Raw genomic sequence first — 17,542 nt, forward strand, 5'->3', positions numbered from 1 at the left:
GCCAACCCTTTATGAACTGGAAAAAAGCAAAAATAAATAAAAATCAAACAACACATTAAAGGGGGGAGATGTATAGCTATGGAAACAAAGTAAATTTTCTGTGTAAGTCTTGTCCTTCCTTTCCACAATCTGGAATCTTAAAACATGTTTTATACCATAATCCCAATGGACTGAAACCTGCTTTTAAGCATGGATTCTACCCCCCCAGGAACCCCAGCTTTAAATGGTTGACAGGCCAGTAAATGCTGAAAAAATTAAGTACAATTGTATTTTGTTGCAGTGGTATCTGAATGAACAGAGTGAGACAGGCACTTGCCTTGGTGTGGGACATTTAGTTTATTAATTATATACAGCTAAGCACATGCAAGAGCAACTGGATAGAAGCTGATGGCATGAGTGCATAAGATAGTGCTCTCAGCACGGGACGGTCAGGATAAAATGCACTCTCACAGAACCCACATCGACAAAGGAAAGGTGGAAACGGCCTTCGTGAAACCCCGCAACAGCGAAGAACACGTATACATTCGCAAGACAACAACGGAAATGCCCAAAACATAATGTCCAAAAAAAAGTACAAAAATAAAATATCAACAACAATTCCAACAATTTATTACAAGTCTTATAGCAGATGATATCTCAGAAATGTGTGTTCCTGAGATTTGTTGGTTTGTTTTCCGTTGTTAGTGTCACACAGGCCCAAGGCCCAGACCGTCGGGGTCCCGTTGGGTGACAGAGCCAACAGGAACAGTTTCTGAACACCTCTGCCAAAGTCAGCTTTCCCAGGCTCCTATTTCGAGGTCATTTCCCGGTGATGAGAGGTCACTTCAGCTGGGGTCACAATGGACGGCTAGGGACCAGGGGGCTGTGCTGGTCTGCACCTCAGGCAGCATATCTACCCCCCCACCCCCACACGGGTACAGGGGATGTGTGTGTAGCGCACAGCATATGCATAGTTATCATCCAGAAATTCAAAATGTGGACAGTCATAACATGAACGAAACCAGAATCTAGTTATAAATGTGTTATGCCTTTTATTCAGAAGACTACAATAAAGTATTACTGATGATGATAATGCTATGTGTTGGTTCGGTACAGTTACTTGTCAGCCTAGCCCTCTAGTACTCCAGTCCTGGAGTAACAACCCATAACGTGATTTTAAAAGCCGGGCAAAACGCAATACCACAGCAGACGATAAATGCGTACGGATCCATCTACCATGAAAGAAAGGGCTATTTACGTGTGCCTAAAAGCGCAGGGCGTGCAGAAACGCTCCACGCCAGAATTGCTCGACCTTTGTGGGAACCGCTGCGATTATAGCTAATCCCGAGAGGACGTCCCCCCGACGTGCAGGGAGGCCGGCATGAGCGAGGATCCCGGCGGCACGGCCAGGTGAGCGTGTGCTACGGCGGGTCACTGAGCATTCCCACTACATCGTATGTTAGGGCTACAATAAATAGCTGAATCTTTTGAGTTGTGCTACAGATACATACATATATTAGCTTGATCCAAACACACTGGACACACCTCTGGATGCTCAAACTACCAAGACGACACAGGATTCTCTCCCAATACTCTACTAATATCAGTGAGAGGGTTGCAGATCAATGCTACAAGTGAGATATATATGTATATAACAATAATATCATGTGCTGACTGATATCTAATGGTAATTCAATACAATTTTTTTTTTTTTTTCAATTTTCTGGGTGCCGTTATTTCTGGCTTATTTTAGATATGTCGTTTTTTTTTGTGTTTTGTGCTAGCTCAATACAGATATTGATGATATGTATATATTCCTAGATATGTATATTTATACATTTAGATTTATCATGAACTGAATAATATTGGTAAGAGAACCATTTTAAACACAAATCTGGCAAGAACAAGGAGAACAGCAGACACTGAGCACAGCCACTGATCACTATATCAATATGCCTCTTCAGTTATGCGGTTTCATTTTTAGACCACTGTCCAGTCAAAAATCCAGGTGGCAGTCACATGATCAGGGAGGTATAGCCAATAGGAACAAGCCCCTCCATGTCGCCCCGACGACAGCGAACCCAGTCGTGGTCGACAGTGCCTAGCACCACGAGCTCCTCCCCCTTCTGGAAGCTCAGCTCAGCCCCTGTACCTGAATGGTCACAGAGAGTTCGCACTGACCTAAATGTTCACAGGGAGAGAGAAAGGGGACAAAAATTCAACCAGGAACTCAGAGCACAATATACAATACAATATAGCCATCCATCTATCCCATAATTTTTTATCTAGTACAAGGTCACCGAGGTAACCACAGTGTAGTTGAACACACACACATGTATGGAGTTACAGTGGAAATGAGACCTGTAGGCTCTCGGATTTCCCTCCTCCCCGTCCGTCTCCTTCGTCCCCTCGGACACGTCCCCTCTGTCTTCAGGCACCGGGTTTAGCGTGGGGCTCACCATGCGGCTCAGCGTTGACACTCCTGGGGCCAACCAGTGGGATGGACGTCTTCGAGATAGGGCGGGGAGGACAGGGGACACACTGAACAACATAAGATGACATCACCTCAGCAGGAGCCCTGACCTCATAATCGGTTCGCATGCATATAAGACACGCGGCTGCGGCCTGCTCACCTGGTGGACGACGTGTGCGTCTGAGCACTTCGGGGATCCCTGGAGGCTCCAAAAAGCCTACCCAAGCCCCAGGGAACGGCCGGGGTCCTGTCAAATGGATGGTCTCCATGTGTCTGATGACTGATGATGTCCGGCTGGGTGACGCTGCCAGGGGATTCGCCCAGCCAGACATTCTGGGCGAGAGCTTGGGGGTCAGTCCCCCCTGAGGTCACTTGCGAGGATGTGTTAAAACTGCCCCAGTTCTGCCCCAGCCTCTCCCCCCAACGCAGCACAGCCCCCCAGCCCTGCTGGATGACTTGGGTGGCCTGCTTGGACAGGCTGGCCTGACCTGGGGGCAGAAGCTCTTTCTCCTGCACCCACAGCAGCTGGCTGGTGGCCCCCACCTTCACTCTCGGGGTGGGGCTCTGGCAGGCCTGCTCCTCCTCCCGACTACCACCAGCCCTCTTACCCTCGGAGGTGCCGGAGCTCGCTCCCCAGCTGTCCGCAGCCTCCTCCAGCTCCCCGTAATCATGCTCTGAGACACTCTCAAGACGAGCCCTGTTACCGAAGACCAATGCTTTGGGGGAGACATGGAAAGTGCTGCCCACGTCTGGGCTGCGGGGGGATGGGGAGGGCGTCGGGGACGAAGGATCTAGGTGGTGGTGCTGGAAAAGGAGGTCGAGGTTGAAGGTGAGAAGCGACAGGGGCTGCAGGAGCAGCAGGAGCTCCTCGAAGAGGGGCTGACAGAGGGAGTGGGAGAGGCGCATGAAGGAGGTGGGCAGATAGTAAGTGGCCAGGACATCTGGGAAGAAAAGGAAGGAAAACAAGGGAAGAGAAGGAGAACAGCCATAACTTTTAGATACACCTCAGTGAAAAACTCTGAATAAGGCTATTACAGGTATTCAGGACAAAGAGGGGATGACACTATGCAAAGTAATAATTGCATGCGTCTGATGATCACCGTACCCTCACAAGTCTGCAGGTGGGCCAGCCAGTAATCAAGCAGTTTCACACTGCAAGAAAAATGGCCAGAATTAGCACGTTGTCTGAAACACTCTAGGGCGGGAACCTATGAGAAACCTGTACTGAGGAAATCACCGGTGAGAGACCCAGCAGGCCGAGCTGAAGTGGTGCTTACTTGAGCAGGCCGAGCAGGAAGGCGTTGAAGCGATGACGGGCGTGTCTGAGCTGGGGCAGTTCAGCAATTCGACCCTGGAGAGCGTACAGGGCCTGGGTGTTGGGGCCTGCAGCAGGGAGAGGGCAGCACAGACAGACAGAAGAAAAGAATGAGAGAAAAGACAGTGGGCTGAATTCAGGCTCCATTTCACACTCTGACAGGCTGGATGGCGTACCTGGCTGTGTGGAGGCCTGCACCAGGCCCCAGGGAGAATTTGGCCGCCTGCCTGTGATCAGGTCACTCTGGTGGGGCTTGAGGCCATCCGAAAGCAGGGCCCGGAGGGCAGGGCACAGGCACTGCAGTACCAGGCGACCTAGGGCTGGGTTGATGGTGCTGTCCCCCGACTGGGCCTGGGGAGGACAGGAGGAGCAAAGAAGGAGTGGAGAGAAGAGAGGAGACAACAGGGGCGAGAGCAGAAGAAAAGGAGGAGCAGGAGGCAGAAGGAGAGAAGGACAAAACAGGACAGTGAAGGAATGTGGAGAGAGAGGGATGGAAAGGGTTAGAGAAGATGAAAGGAATGAGTGAACAGAGAGGGAAAACGAAAGGTGGTAAAAGGGAAGCAGAAACAGAATGGGAGGGAGAAGAAGGTGGGATAGAAGGAGAAGGTGGACAGAAAGAGGAGGAGAGATAAAATAAAGGTGGGAGCGTAATGAAGAGAAGGGACAGGGCTGGTTAATACACAGGATGGTTTCGGCTGATGTTTTAAAAACACTGTTAAACTTTTTCATTGGAAGGAGACTGAGGGAGAAACGGAGAAGGAGAGAGAGGAGCAGGGCAGCGAGGAAAGGAGATACAGGCGGTTATTTTCAGACATGGCTCCCTGAAGACTAGCCTGCAGAGCAGAGAGACTGACCTTCTGGACCAGGGTTCGAGAGGAGCTGAACTGAGCGAGGACGGCCTCCACTGCCACGCTGACGGCGCTGACAAGAGCTACGGGGCAAGGCAGCACATGGTTAAACCTGACTGGGCACCCTGAACACCCCCCAACATAAAGAACGGGAACATTATTAGAAACGCAGAATAAGCAGGCAGCAAAGTACGGGAACTGCTGTAAAGCAGGATCAGGGCTGCTCCATACCTCTCTTTTCCTCCAGGCACAGAGAGGATAGCTTCTGACCTCGGAGGGGGTTCTTCGAAGCATCTTCCATCCAGGAGCTGCCCCTCTGAGCCGAGCCGGCGAAGGACAGGCTGCGGACTGCCGGGGGCAGGTGGGGGAACACGATGATGAGGCAGCAGTTTACGATTTTCTCAAATGCAACTTTATACGACGGTAGAATATTTTAAAAATGCTTTGCAAGTGTGGTTGTAGTGTAATAGATAGGAGGGGGGCGGGGGTCAGAGAGAGAGCGGGTGTGGGGTGACAGAGAGAGAGAGAGAGAGAGAGAGAGAGAGAAAACAGGTCCAGAGTGAGGGGGAATAGAGAGAGGAGGGAACAGGGGAGGACAAAGAGAGAAGGAGGGGCAGAGGGAGAGAGGAACAGAGAAGGGACAGAGAGAAATAGAGAGAGAGGAGACAGATGGCGGGGCGGGGGGGAAAGAGAGAGAGATGAACAGGAAGAGGAGAGGAGAAAGGAGGAAGAGGCAGAGAAAGAGACAGAGAGAGAAATGAATGGAGGCCAGAGAGAGAGTGCGAGAAACAGGCAAAGGAAATGGAACAGAGTGAGAGACAGAGAGAGAGACAGACAGACATACAGAGAGGGAGGGAAAGAGAGTAGGAGAGAGAGACAGAGAGAGACAGACAGATAGAGGGAGAAGGAGGGGGAGAGAGACAGACAGACAGAGAGAGAGACAGACAGACAGGGAGAGGGAGAGACAGAGAGAGACAGACAGAGGGAGAGAGAGAGAGAGCTCTTACTCAGGGTGTATAGCTGTGTCTGCTTGGTGAGAATTGGGGCTTGGGGCTCCTTCATAGGGGCAATAGCTGAAGTGGGGTGGTGGAGAAAAGGGCAATAAAGTGGAGCAGAGAGGGCAGGAAGGGTACGACTGCGAGGGAAGAGAGGGGAGTGCAAGCGTGACACGTCTGCCCCGGGGGATGGCAGCCCCCACCTCTGTGGGGGGGAAATCGCCCCGATGGGAGAGAGGCGCAGGGAAGCTCCTTGGTGCAGGGGGCAGCTTTTGGGGCTATAAAAGTACCAAGCAGGTGGGTCTGGGCAGGGCCCTTTTACTACTGGACACAGTACCAACTGATTACAGTTTTCATCCACATCAGTGGTTTGGTGATCGTCTAGCCTGGCCTGCCTCCTGCACGTTTCAGTCTGTCTCTTTGTCTTACTGTAAATAATGGCCTCTATATTTCGGTATGGGGTTGTACAGCCCTCAGTGTCAGTGCAGCCCTCTCCGTCGGCACTGTAACTGCACAGGAGTGTCTTTCTGTCGAGGTCCCCTGAGGGCACTACATCTACATTACTGTTCCCGTCAGTGCAGTACAATGAGTCCACATTACTGTTCTCATCAGTGCAGTACAAGGAATCTATAGGACTCTCTGGATCTGCACAGTACAGCGAGTCAATCTGGCTCAGGGAAATCGGACCAGTGGACGCCACACCCTGGCTGTTCTGGCCAGTGCCGCGGGTCGGAGCCCTGTAGGCACCGGCCTGGTACAGCGGGGGTATCTGGGGTTCGGGGTGCAGGAAGTAGGGAAAGGATTGTGGACTGGGCAGGGCGAGGGACAATGGGGGTGAGGACACTGCCCAGGCGAGCAGGGATGGGAGCAGGGGAGGAGCAGAGGAGGGAGCAGCCAGCAAAAGAGTGGTTCAGGCCAAAGCGGGAAAGTGATGTCAGAAGAGGAGGAACAAAAAAGAAAGATAGCAAACAAAGAGGAGAGAAAGACGGACAGAATGTTAGTGTCTGCTGAGGGAGAAGACAGCCCAGAATAGGCCAGCAACTGACACTGGGCATAAAACTGACCTGAAAACAAAACCCAACAAATACACTTAAGAGAAATGGGTCTTTAAGAGAAATGTGTTCTCTGAGAAACTCGCGCCGTGCTCAAACACGCCAGCTGGAGCTGACACGGGAGCGGCTTCCTGTTACCGCCTCTGCCACTCGCTGGTGTTGGCTGAGATCTAAGCCCACTCTGTGTAATGGATACATGGAATTCGTCAGACCTGAGGAGCACTTTCACAGAAGCATTTTTACCGCATTAGAGAGCTCCCCAGTTACTTATCTCTGTCAATTGTGTTTGACAGTTTGCTGTTGGAGCAAAATCTCGGTATTCAAACAAGTCCATATGGAACTGTCAGGGAAACTGCCCGTTTCAGTAACATTTTGTGCGCTATTTTCTTCATTGCAAATTCAGGGAAGAAGAAAGGACATTATATCGATCAACATACCCAGTGTGGCTGTCTGAAAGTCAACCTGACACAGCTTTTCCTGTCAGCCTGCTAGTGCTTCGCTCCTATTGGTCGACAGAATAAGCCACCTCCTTCCTGTTCTTAAAGGCATATGCACCGCTGTTGCTTACTCTGGGAAATGTAATGGCACTCTCAATCTCAATCTCAAAAATGATGCTGACAAACTGACAAACACACACACAGGCATACAATCACAGACAAAAACAAACAAACAGGTGCAATTCCCCTCAATCTATTTTTAACATGAAGCAAGAAAAGACACCAAAAGACTGAGCACCTCTGGGTGTGCCATCATCTCGCATATAGCAAATATAAATATCAAACAAATACCAAATCAATTTAAAATACCAACTTACAACGGCTCATTAGTCATTTAATAATTAATGATCATCGACAGATTCAGAGGAGAGAAATGGCAACTGCAAAAACATACAGGAGCAAGGACCTAAAGGGGATTTAAAAAGGGACCTTTTGGTTCCCAGAAAGAGGCTTGCAATAAAGAAAGAATTGTGAGAAAGAAACAGAAGAGAACAGAGAGAGAAAGGGGTTAATCTGAAGCTTTGCATAGGAGAGGTGAGAGAGAGAGAGAGAGAGAGAGAGAGAGCAGAAGGCAGGATGAGTGGACAGTGGTGAGGATCCATGAGGATCGCCGAGGCTCGATGAAGTCTGCAGAGCAGATGAATAATTTAATGAGGCAGTGATGACTTCCCCGGGGAATGACATCGCCCTAGGATCTCCGCTGAAACCTCCCCATCGCGCATTTCCACCCTTCCCATCCGACTGCCTGCTAAGCAGGCACACACTGCCGGTCTCCCCTGAATCTCTTTCCTCTCTTTATGTTTCAACATGAATATAACCGGTAGCTATTCTGCACTCTCCCTGTGATTGCTGCACAGAGTCAATGTAACTAGCCTGTCAATGACACTGTGAGACCAGCAGAGATAAGGTCCCTCACAGAGCCCTTTCCAGCACTATGGCTGCCACATGCTTTCTGCTAACTCTGGGACTTACCTGTTGTCCCTGACTCCCATTTTCTGCCCCCGTCAGCTCTTCCTCTCACCGCCCCTTCATCCTCCTCTTTTTTCCTCCAGCTCTCATCCTGTCCTGTGGCCCCGCTGCTCCACAGGTCGCTGTCGCTGGCCGAACATCCTATGCGTTGCGAGGGGCAGGACTGTGACTGGCCCCCAGCGTCGCTCACCGGCAGCACCTCCCTTTTCTCCGGCAGCGGTGGAGGCAGTTGGTGCTGAAGGAAGATGGACTGGACCTGTGGGAGGTACTCCCACTGGCTGCCATCCCCGTCAGCCTTCTCCTTTCTCCACTTCAGGTTGTACAAAACATCTGGATCAGGTGTTATCACTGTCGGGTCGGGTTCTGGCTGGACCACAAGTGGCTGTGGGTTCTGCCTGCTCCGAAATCTCAGTTCTTTGAAAGTGGTGACTTTCGAGCCCACTTTCGCCTTCTGCGGACTGACCTCCGGTGTCCTGTCGGCTCCAAACGGAGGTGTCTCTGTGTCTGGAGAAAAGGCTATCAGCCAATCAGAGCGATCCGGGCGAGCTTTATTTGCAGAGAGGGTACTCAATGACAGAGAGGGGAGGGGAGGGGGCTGGGGCAGTTTCGGAGGGCAAGGCGGTAAGGGCCGAGGAGGTGGAGGTGGGGGCGGAGATGAGGCCATTGTAATGGTGTAATCGTAAGTGTTGTGAGAACTAATGTCATGGTTGCTTGCGATGACACTGGTGCTCGTCGTGCTGTAGTAAGCGTCCGGGTTTGAGTGGTTATCCAGGCCATATGTGCAGCTGCAATTGGAAATGACGTTGTTGCGCCTGCGCCTCCTTGCCATCTCGGTGAATGAAGTTGTCTGGAAGGCCTCCCTGCTCTCTTCCTGCACTGCTCCCTCTCTCAGCACATCCTGCTCATGCTCTCCAACAGTGCTTTCTCTTCTCACTCCCTTCATTTCACCTCCTTCATCCTTCTTGCCCTCTCCACACTCCTCCTCCGGTACCTGTTTCCTGTCATGTTTTTGGCCCATCTCTTCTGTACTGACTTCTCTTATTTGTGGCCTTACCACTTCAGAGAGCTCCCCATCGCCTTCCTCCAGCACCCCTGTGACACACACTCCCAACTCGGGGCTCAGTTTTAGGAGCTCGGCCTGCGTGAGTCCAGCCAGGACAAGCAGCTTGCGGATCTCAGCATCCAGGGCATGAAAGGAGGGAGGAGGTGGAAGAGTTGGGGGAGGGGGGATGGCGGGTGGAGATGGAGCAGCCGGGGGAGGAGGAAGAGGAGGTGGACGGGAAGTGGGAGGGGGGAGCGACAGAGGGGTCGATTCGTCCTGGAGATTGGCAAACTTTTGTGCTTCCAGTCGTGCCTTATGGCGTCTCCGCGGAGGGGGGATGGGAGGTGGGGGTGAAGCAAGAGTGGGGGGGGACGAATAGAAGGTGAAATATGGAATTGGCTGAGATGGAGCAAGAGGAAGAGGTGGAGGTGCTGGAATGGTCTTTTCTGGCATACTGGAGGACAAGGACGGAGATACAGTCTGGAAGCTGGTCATGGCGGAGGATGCAGTTGATGCTGGAATGTTGTTGTTTATATTAACATATGTGTGTGACTCGGAGTTTCGCAAAGTTGGCTTAGGCGGCCTAGGGGGTGGCTGCAGGGGAGAGGGTGCCAGCGAGTCTGGTTGGAGGGGCTCATCTAAGTCTGAGGGGGCACTCAAGTCAACCCCCGCATCAGAGAACTCCTGAGACTCACAGATACTGTCCCCTCTGTAAAGCCTCCAGGTAACCTCCATGTTTCCGGTCCCATCCAGGCTATCAGACAGGTCTTCTTCATCCAAATCTAAACCTGAATCTCGAATCCTTTCCAAATAAGTTATCTTCACTTGCTTGTTCACCAGTGTGAGCTTCTCCAGGTGACTAAGTCGATCTTGCAATGCAATGTCACCCTCCATTCCCCATTGAGCAACTTCAACAACTTTACTCCAGTAGTCCATTTTGCTAAGTTCGCTCGAGGAATTCAAGTAGGTTAGCAGATTCACTTTTGAAGTTTCTTGCCCTAATGATGCTTTATGCTCGATGTAATCTGAAGAAGGTGAGGACCGAGCTGACGGGTAGCCTTCATCTGGGGAATAAGGAGGCAAAGGTTGAGGTACAGTGTGGTTGGCACCCATTGGGATGATTTGGGGCTGGGAGGTCGGGGAACCATTTAGGAGGTTTTTCTCTGAGGACATCTCTAGGAAGGAGGAAGTGTTGATGTCCGGGCAATCTGACTCAAAATCTGAGCAGCTACTGATGGAGGTGGATGAAGACGAGGTAGAGGAGGAAAGGGAAAATTCTAGGAGTGAGGGGGGGCAGTCGTGGCAAGAAGGTACCAGGGTATCTTCGTCTTCATCATCATCATTATTATCGAAGTCTTCTCCCTCATCAAGTTCATTGATTTCCTGTTCTTCATTCTGTTCCGATTTTCCTCGCTGTTGGGTGTCTAGGCCATTGTGCGATGGTGATACTGCACTTCTGGGATTCTGCTGTGTGTCCCCAGCCTTTTGATGAGCACCTACCCCAGTGTGCGGCTGTGCCGGCTGTAGGTGAAGATGTTGCCTGATGGCAGTCGTATTATTGTTGTTATAATTGTGGTTGTAGAGGCTGTTGCTATCGTGAGGTGAATGCCCATCGCAGCACAGGCACGGCAAACTTGGCTCATTACAATTCGGGTCAAGAACAGAACTCGGACCAGGTGCTATATGTGCTACTTTTGGTTTGAGTTTTGACGTCGCTGGAATGTTTTTGCCCTGGGCCACCCTGGTCTGGCCGGCAGTAGATCGGCCAAGGTGACTACCCCTAGGTTTGTGATGTTCAGCAGATACCTTACTGCCTCGACTCACTGAAGAGGAATTTGCTGAATTTGATGTGATCTTGGTGCTTTTCTCTTCCCTCCGGTGGCCCTGACTGGTAGACTTGGGCTCTACCACATTATTACGTCTGTGGCCATCTAAGTACCGCGGCCGGGGAGGAACAGAGGGACGCGCAGATGAAAGCATTGTGAAAAATGGATGGTATGATTTATTTTAGGTGTTTTGAAAAGCAGAGTCTCATTTATTATCTAGAACCAGACATCCAGACTCAGGTCGGATGTGTTTACATCTTGATGCCACTCAAACCCTGAAACAGTAAAAGACACAAAGTCATTGCATTGCAAACCTTCTGCAAGTTTGTAAATAGATATTGTTTGAAAACGCAATACCATACAACATTCGATTATTCTCTATACCTAAATTTTTATAGAATAAAATAAAACGTAAAACCATCCAGCTGAAGGTATAAATTTGGTAACTAGGAAATTAAGGATTTATTTAGAATTCCACCAGCCAACCACTCCTCTAATCCAGATTTACAGTAGAGTACACTTTAATATGCTGTCTATTTCAGAACGCGAATTTTTTTATCCATTGAGAAATACCGCTCAGCTTAACGCCAACGATAGTACCCGACCAATACAGCTGGCGGAAAATCAAGTTACTGACATTTTTTCTCCCCCAAGTCCATCGCCCTGTGACAAATGAGAGGGCCACGGACCTAAGGCAAATAAAGCATACTTGTTTTTCTCACATAAACAGACATAATTTAGCACGCAGGGATACGTACACTGCAGATTTTCAAAGGCCTCGTTGCAAATACCCGTATTCCTTCCTTGACGAGCCCTCATCCAAAGAATAAGGAGAATATGGAGCAAAAAAATGAACGCAATGTGAACGCTGTTCGATACAACTGAGTGTCCTTGGACGATGCGCTCTCCAATCTAAATATTAACAAGAACAACGCACGCATCCTTGTTATTTATAATAATTTAACCGTGTCTAACAATATAAAGAGCACGAAGATGAGCTCATAAGCTGTAAATTCCTGGTTTCTGCCGGCAGATGCATCGATCGAACGGGCCGTCGACGGCAAGGGAGGGGGGCAGTCTCCGCCGCATCGCCCCGCTTATCTCCCCCGCAACATCGGCGAAATATGCAGGGTACATCATACCTTACATCACTTTAAAAATGTTTCGTTTTATGGCTGACGTCAAACTCCGAAGTATTAGCATGAAAGTGACGAATAAACGGCGATGAACGGGTTTCAGTATAAAAACAGTGGATCCAGAATTATAAAAGGTAAAATACCGATAGCAGATGGCGAGAGTATTAATTAATGACGGGGAGAAGAGAGACATTTAATATCACTCACCGGAGATGAAGAGAAGGATGTAGATGGAGGCAGAAGACTGCGGATGCAGATGTTTGCCACCGCGGCTCCCTCCCTCCCTCCTCTCCTCCACTCTCTCTCTCTCTCTCTCTCTCCTGCTCCCTCTCTCCACGGCCACCTCCTTATCTGTCGTCATCCACCCCTGCGCCCCCCCCCCCCCCCCCCCCCAAGTCGCTTCTATCTCTGTTTATGTCCGTCTCATTGTGTTCTCTGCATTCTGCTCTATAATATATGAATTTTAAATCATTACTTTTCATTATATTGTTATTCATTCTTTCACATATACTGTGAAAAACATAGGCCTATTACCCACAAGGCCCAAAACACCATGATATTTAACATCACCAATGGCTGGAAACAACGGCTAAAACCGCGGATAAATATACGTTTGTGAGTATGCGCGCGCTTCCAGCATACCTCGTGACGTAAATAATTATGTACTACATGTTAATATATGGATAAGCAGCTATTAATAGTAACAGGAACTACCCAGCAACGGGTTAGGAAGAAGTATACCTAAGGTATACTATACCTAACGATTTTCACGTAATAACTGTTATATTTTTTAACAATATTCCGTGGCATTTTTACATTTGCGAGGATGTTTAAGTTGCAGAAAATGGATGGAATTGAGGTAGAGAAAATGGGACCTATATCACATTAATATACAGGGTAATAAAAGAAATGCACACTAACACTCATTTACATAGTAAATTCAGTTTATTAATACAGTGTATCACTTGAATACCAGCCCCTTTTGTGTATCTCAAATTAACGTGATAGATCCAGGCTTCCTATATAAATTAATCAAGAATCATTATTCACTACTGTAGACTATCAAGTAAATATCTTTACTACTATTACACAAATTGACTACAGAAAAGCCAGAAACCGTATGACCCAAAGAGCTCCAAAAAGCCATTTATCAGGCAAAAACCAGGATTATGTCCTTTGTTCATAGACATTGTGCCTGCAGCCGACTGCTGAGATTCCGAGTGCTTTGCAGACCATCACTCGCTAGGTCCCCCTGTCAGCTTGGTATGTCCCCAGACCAGTTTTATTTCTTTACTTGTTTCTCCGGTAAATTTTCCTTGCGAAGTTCAGGAAGACAGCATGGGGGAGGTTGTCAGCGTGACTTTCGATGAGTTTCAACAGGCGCTGGTAGCTCTCATCCTCGTGTTGCCGGTAATGGCCGGGCATGTCCAGAGTGGCATACAAGGCCTTGACACGCTCTACTCTCTCCTCGTCACTGTGCCCATAGGAGGACTGCGTGTGCACAGGGGAGAAATATCACCTGAAGCAGCCATACTGTTGGCTTGACCATCATTCCCGTGACCAAGACCCTAAGGACAAACTCAATGACCAGATAATTATAGCTGTGAATTCTGAGTGGGACGTGACGAAAATGTAAAGTGCAGCCGTGTTTACTGTGTGAGAACCCTTTTGGGAAAGGGAACATGACAAAGGCTAGAGGGCTGTATGAGGTGTTGACTGACGGTTTTTATGTTAGTAAATAACACAAAAGACCCTCCAAATCTCAATGGGAGGATTTTGACTCAAGTGTTCACTAGATTAATGAGCCAACGCAGAACATCAATTGATAGAGTGGGATCTCATTACAGAAAGGAAGTAGGATCTCCAAGTATGATGCAAACTTCAATTCCTCCTCACCTGCAGTTCCTCTCTCTGCTCAGGGGTCACAAGCTTCAGCGCGGTCACTACCAGCCAGCTACACTTATTGTCCTGGATGTCTGTACCAATCTTGCCTGTTACTTTGGGGTCACCATAGCAATCCAAGTAGTCATCCTGGAGGCAGGAGTGAGATACATCAGCATCGCAAACTCATCTTTGTCTCCACCCATTCTTTTGAGGGTCACTGCCAAAATGCATGAATACCTGTATCTGGAAGAATTCGCCCATCTCCAGTAAGATGCTTTTGGCATTGTGGTGCTCCCTTTCAGAGTCAATCCCCGCCTAAACCACACGCCACATAACATCAGTACAAGGATCTGGGATTTTATAGTGCCCGTCATCCTTTCCATAAGCATCACACACTCACCATGTACATTGCTGCAGCCACAGGGAGGTAGAATGAGTAGAAGGCAGTTTTGTACTTAACTATGGCCTTATACCTGAGAAAGAGTGAAAGACAGAAGGACTAAGACCATATGGTGTGGGCCACATTACCCCGGTAAAATCCACACCCTTCTTCATTGAAGTTAAATTGTAACTTGTCTGCCATCGCATACGGGGTCCCAAACACCCTGGTGCTGAAGCGTCTGCCCCTCTCTCCCATCTTACCTCTCCTCAGTGAAACGGTTCAGGTCGATCTTGTTGGGAGGCGCCGTCATCAGGTCTAGAGCCTGACCCAGTTCTGTCTGGAATGAGGTCTATAAAAATCAGGGGTTTTGGAATGGGGTGGGAGGGGGGGGGGGAAGAGAGAGCACTGATGTAACGAGTTAAAGTACATACAGACCCAGGGTAAGGGGGTGGAAGAAAGATAGATGGATGGTTTGCTAATATATCAGGCTGAATACCCAGCCCTAGCTCTGAGATTCAGGCTGGGCTACAGCATTCCCTGGGGGGCTGGGGGGGTTATGGTGTAACTCTTCAAAAAAGATGGCTTGTTTCCTTCCTCCGAAGAATTCTGTGACCAACTGGCATTTGGTTTGGTTCGAGCTTCATGTTTTAATCTAATCTACTTCAGCTCGGAGACACTGATCTATCCAAAAGCTGACCAAGTCTGGAGGACACCCCCCCACACACACAACTTACTGGCCGAATGCTGTATTCAGCCCCTGAAAGCCTTTCCCCTTAACAGCATATTGAGAGGTGTGGGTAGACGGTAATGGTTCAGTGTAATGTTCCACTCCTGGTCTGAACAGCTCCAGCAAGTCATGTTCTCCTGCCCTGTGATGCCAGTATTTATGGGTTTTTATGTGCATTTTTATTGCATATCTCTGTGGCCACCACCTCTGTGAAGAGCTCCAGTAGGTGTGTGTAGTAGGACTGCCCCCTGCAGTGCCTCCGAAGCAGCCGGTAGATCGAGCCCTCCAAAAGAAATGCGTCGTTGATGGCATCCAGACCAACTCCCTCCTGGAAGAGAAGAAGCTTTCGTTTTAAAAAGCAGAAATGTGACGGTCTCAGGAAACAGCCTTACAGCTGAACCTGACCACGGGCAGTCTACACAATGTCTACAGAAACGTATTTTACTCATGATATTAGTTTTAAAAAATATATATATATATACCTATTTCACCATGGTTAAATCAACCATAAAGTCAGCTTACTGCTGCTGAAAGGAGAGAGAACCCATATTCTGACTTGTCATGGTAACGGTAATGAGGTTTCTTGGATCGTACCTTCTTGTACCAGCAGAGCTGTCCTCTCCGAGTCACAGATGCATCCATGATGTCGTCTGCTACCAGGAAAAAGGCCTGAAGCTGTCAAGACAGGGACAGAGAGAGAGAGAGAGAGAGAGTGAGTGTGAGAGGTCTATAGTGTTGGATGGCTCCTGATACCATCACTCACAGCTCCAGAATGTCTACAGTTCGTTGAGCACTGATGACCCCTTCTTCAGGGCAGCTGCTCCCTCGCCCACCCTCTCAGGTCCCACTTATCCTTCTCACCAGTTCAATACACCAGCCAACCAGTAGGGCACGCCTGACGTCATCAGGAGAGAGCTGAGAGGGCGGTACCAGCTCCCTCAGCGAGCCAATCACAGACAGGCCACGGTTCCTCTTGCCACCTGGCGCATTGTACCGCAACACCTGCAAGATGCACCTGAAAGAGTTAGAAGCTGTGATCTTTCCCTCACTCATGCACTTATCCTGACTATGCCTGGTCTCAGTGATAATGTCTGTGAGACATATTACAGCTAACCAGTAAACCAAACTCACAGGTGGCCACCTCCTGTAAAACTGGACACAAACTGCTTTTGACAGTATATTATTGACTTTATTTGTAAAAATACCACAAAACAACACTGAGTAAAAGTACACGCTGCAGTGTATCTGCAATATTGTCTTTTTATAGCTCTGCAGAAGTTCAGTACCTCTGCCAGCCTGCTCAGGGCATCTGCGAGGGCGGGGTCTGTTAAGTCTCTTTGGGTAAGTTCAGACACCAGCTCTTCAAAATGAACGTCGAAGAGCTCAGCATCCGTCATGTCTGACCTCTGCTGCTGGGCACCATTACTGCAGCTGTTGTCAGTCTAAGACAGACCGTGTGTCCAAAGCGCAGCCAGAGATTGGAGGTGCAGGCGAAGAATGACGGCAAATTCCGGATGCAGATAAGAAACATGTAACCGGGAGAGAGATATACATACTGGTATACAGGTAGTGGAATGAAACAATCGCTATACACATGCATACAAACACACACAACTTTGGTCAGCTGGCTGGCGTGAGAATTTCAAATCGATACAAGTCTGCACACGCATTTACGTGTATGTAAGCGTTTAATAACCTTGTAAATACTTTGTAGGGTATGCAAACTACCCCGACGTTTTTGATGTGGCTAATAACTGGTTTATATAGTGGAATTATACAGATTTGCCGTAAGATTTCTCGCGTGAGAGTCTGAGCATGAGTGTCATGCCTGATGCGTTTGAGTTGGCAACCCTGTATTACCTATATGCACAAATGACACAGTACAGCCACCAGTAACACCAACAGCTAGGAGCAGTACTGAGTGAGCGAACCCAGTAACAACTACAAGGATGCATAATGTGTTAGAGATGCTCTTGATAGCAACAGCAGTCCTTAGTAGATACACCGCAACAGAATCGTTATGCAACAGCGAGTGCGGCTTAAAATTTCATCTACGTCAATAATCATGCTCTAATTATAGAAGATAAATTCCTATTTTTAACTCGGCAAGTTACCGCCTGTAAGTGAATATCAACACTGAACAGCAGTGAGCTCACAATTCGGTCGTTGTATGTATTCCTGTGCAAATGACTAGCACAGTAACAGTCTATCTGACATTACGTGCAAATAAAAAGCAGAAAGTTTCCGTATAAGAAAGTACACAATTACTGTCTTACCATGTCTTTCCAAAGTTCTTTCCAAATGACACTAGCTTTGCTACATTTGCTTTGCTATCTGACTGGTACCGCAACTACCGACAAAAATGCTTTATGGACAATGTAGTCTTTCACTGTAACTCCCCTGGTAGAACAGAAAAA

General features: G+C 48.7%; 2 protein-coding genes across 4 annotated transcripts; both read right to left on the bottom strand.

Annotated features, from left to right (window-relative positions):
• Positions 1 to 317: 317 nt before the first annotated feature.
• Positions 318 to 12,470, bottom strand: rusc1 (RUN and SH3 domain containing 1). Of its 3 annotated transcripts, none has more exons than XM_023806280.2 (11): positions 12,340 to 12,470; positions 8,132 to 11,271; positions 5,623 to 6,453; positions 4,847 to 4,963; positions 4,622 to 4,698; positions 3,944 to 4,118; positions 3,730 to 3,835; positions 3,558 to 3,604; positions 2,613 to 3,393; positions 2,341 to 2,487; positions 318 to 2,160 (listed from the first exon to the last, which is right to left on the bottom strand). In XM_023806280.2, the coding sequence occupies exons 2-11, from the start codon at positions 11,148 to 11,150 to the stop codon at positions 1,995 to 1,997; spliced, it is 5,466 nt and encodes a 1,821-aa protein (XP_023662048.2). In that variant the 5' UTR covers positions 11,151 to 11,271; positions 12,340 to 12,470; the 3' UTR covers positions 318 to 1,994. The 3 variants fall into 3 exon arrangements, with proteins under 3 accessions (XP_023662048.2, XP_023662046.2, XP_023662049.2); XM_023806278.2 differs by having other exon boundaries at positions 2,341 to 2,520; XM_023806281.2 differs by lacking the exon at positions 5,623 to 6,453 and having other exon boundaries at positions 2,341 to 2,520.
• A 588-nt stretch (positions 12,471 to 13,058) lies between these two features.
• fdps (farnesyl diphosphate synthase (farnesyl pyrophosphate synthetase, dimethylallyltranstransferase, geranyltranstransferase)) lies at positions 13,059 to 17,540 on the bottom strand. Its single transcript, XM_023806165.1, has 10 exons — positions 17,402 to 17,540; positions 16,412 to 16,567; positions 15,987 to 16,127; positions 15,720 to 15,800; positions 15,331 to 15,453; positions 14,659 to 14,747; positions 14,417 to 14,489; positions 14,254 to 14,331; positions 14,029 to 14,163; positions 13,059 to 13,623 (listed from the first exon to the last, which is right to left on the bottom strand). Exons 1-10 carry the CDS (start codon positions 17,402 to 17,404, stop codon positions 13,423 to 13,425), a joined length of 1,080 nt encoding a protein of 359 aa, XP_023661933.1. The 5' UTR covers positions 17,405 to 17,540; the 3' UTR covers positions 13,059 to 13,422.
• Between the last annotated feature and the right edge of the window lie 2 nt (positions 17,541 to 17,542).

The sequence above is a fragment of the Paramormyrops kingsleyae genome, chromosome 9 (assembly GCF_048594095.1).
Source record: "Paramormyrops kingsleyae isolate MSU_618 chromosome 9, PKINGS_0.4, whole genome shotgun sequence".
NCBI lineage: Eukaryota > Metazoa > Chordata > Actinopteri > Osteoglossiformes > Mormyridae > Paramormyrops > Paramormyrops kingsleyae.

Excerpts from the sequence above, each read along its gene's own strand:
- fdps (XM_023806165.1), bottom strand. Across the intron at positions 14,490-14,658 it reads AACCGTTTCACTGAGGAGAG|GTATAAGGCCATAGTTAAGT; the intron begins GTAAGATGGGAG and ends ACTCTTTCTCAG. Across the intron at positions 14,332-14,416 it reads TGGCTGCAGCAATGTACATG|GCGGGGATTGACTCTGAAAG; the intron begins GTGAGTGTGTGA and ends CGTGTGGTTTAG.
- rusc1 (XM_023806278.2), bottom strand. The coding sequence starts at position 11,150 with ATGCTTTCATCTGCGCGTCCCTCTGTTCCTCCCCGGCCGCGGTACTTA. Across the intron at positions 3,394-3,557 it reads CCACCTGCAGACTTGTGAGG|ATGTCCTGGCCACTTACTAT; the intron begins GTACGGTGATCA and ends TTTTCTTCCCAG. Across the intron at positions 2,521-2,612 it reads ACGCACACGTCGTCCACCAG|TGTGTCCCCTGTCCTCCCCG; the intron begins GTGAGCAGGCCG and ends TATGTTGTTCAG.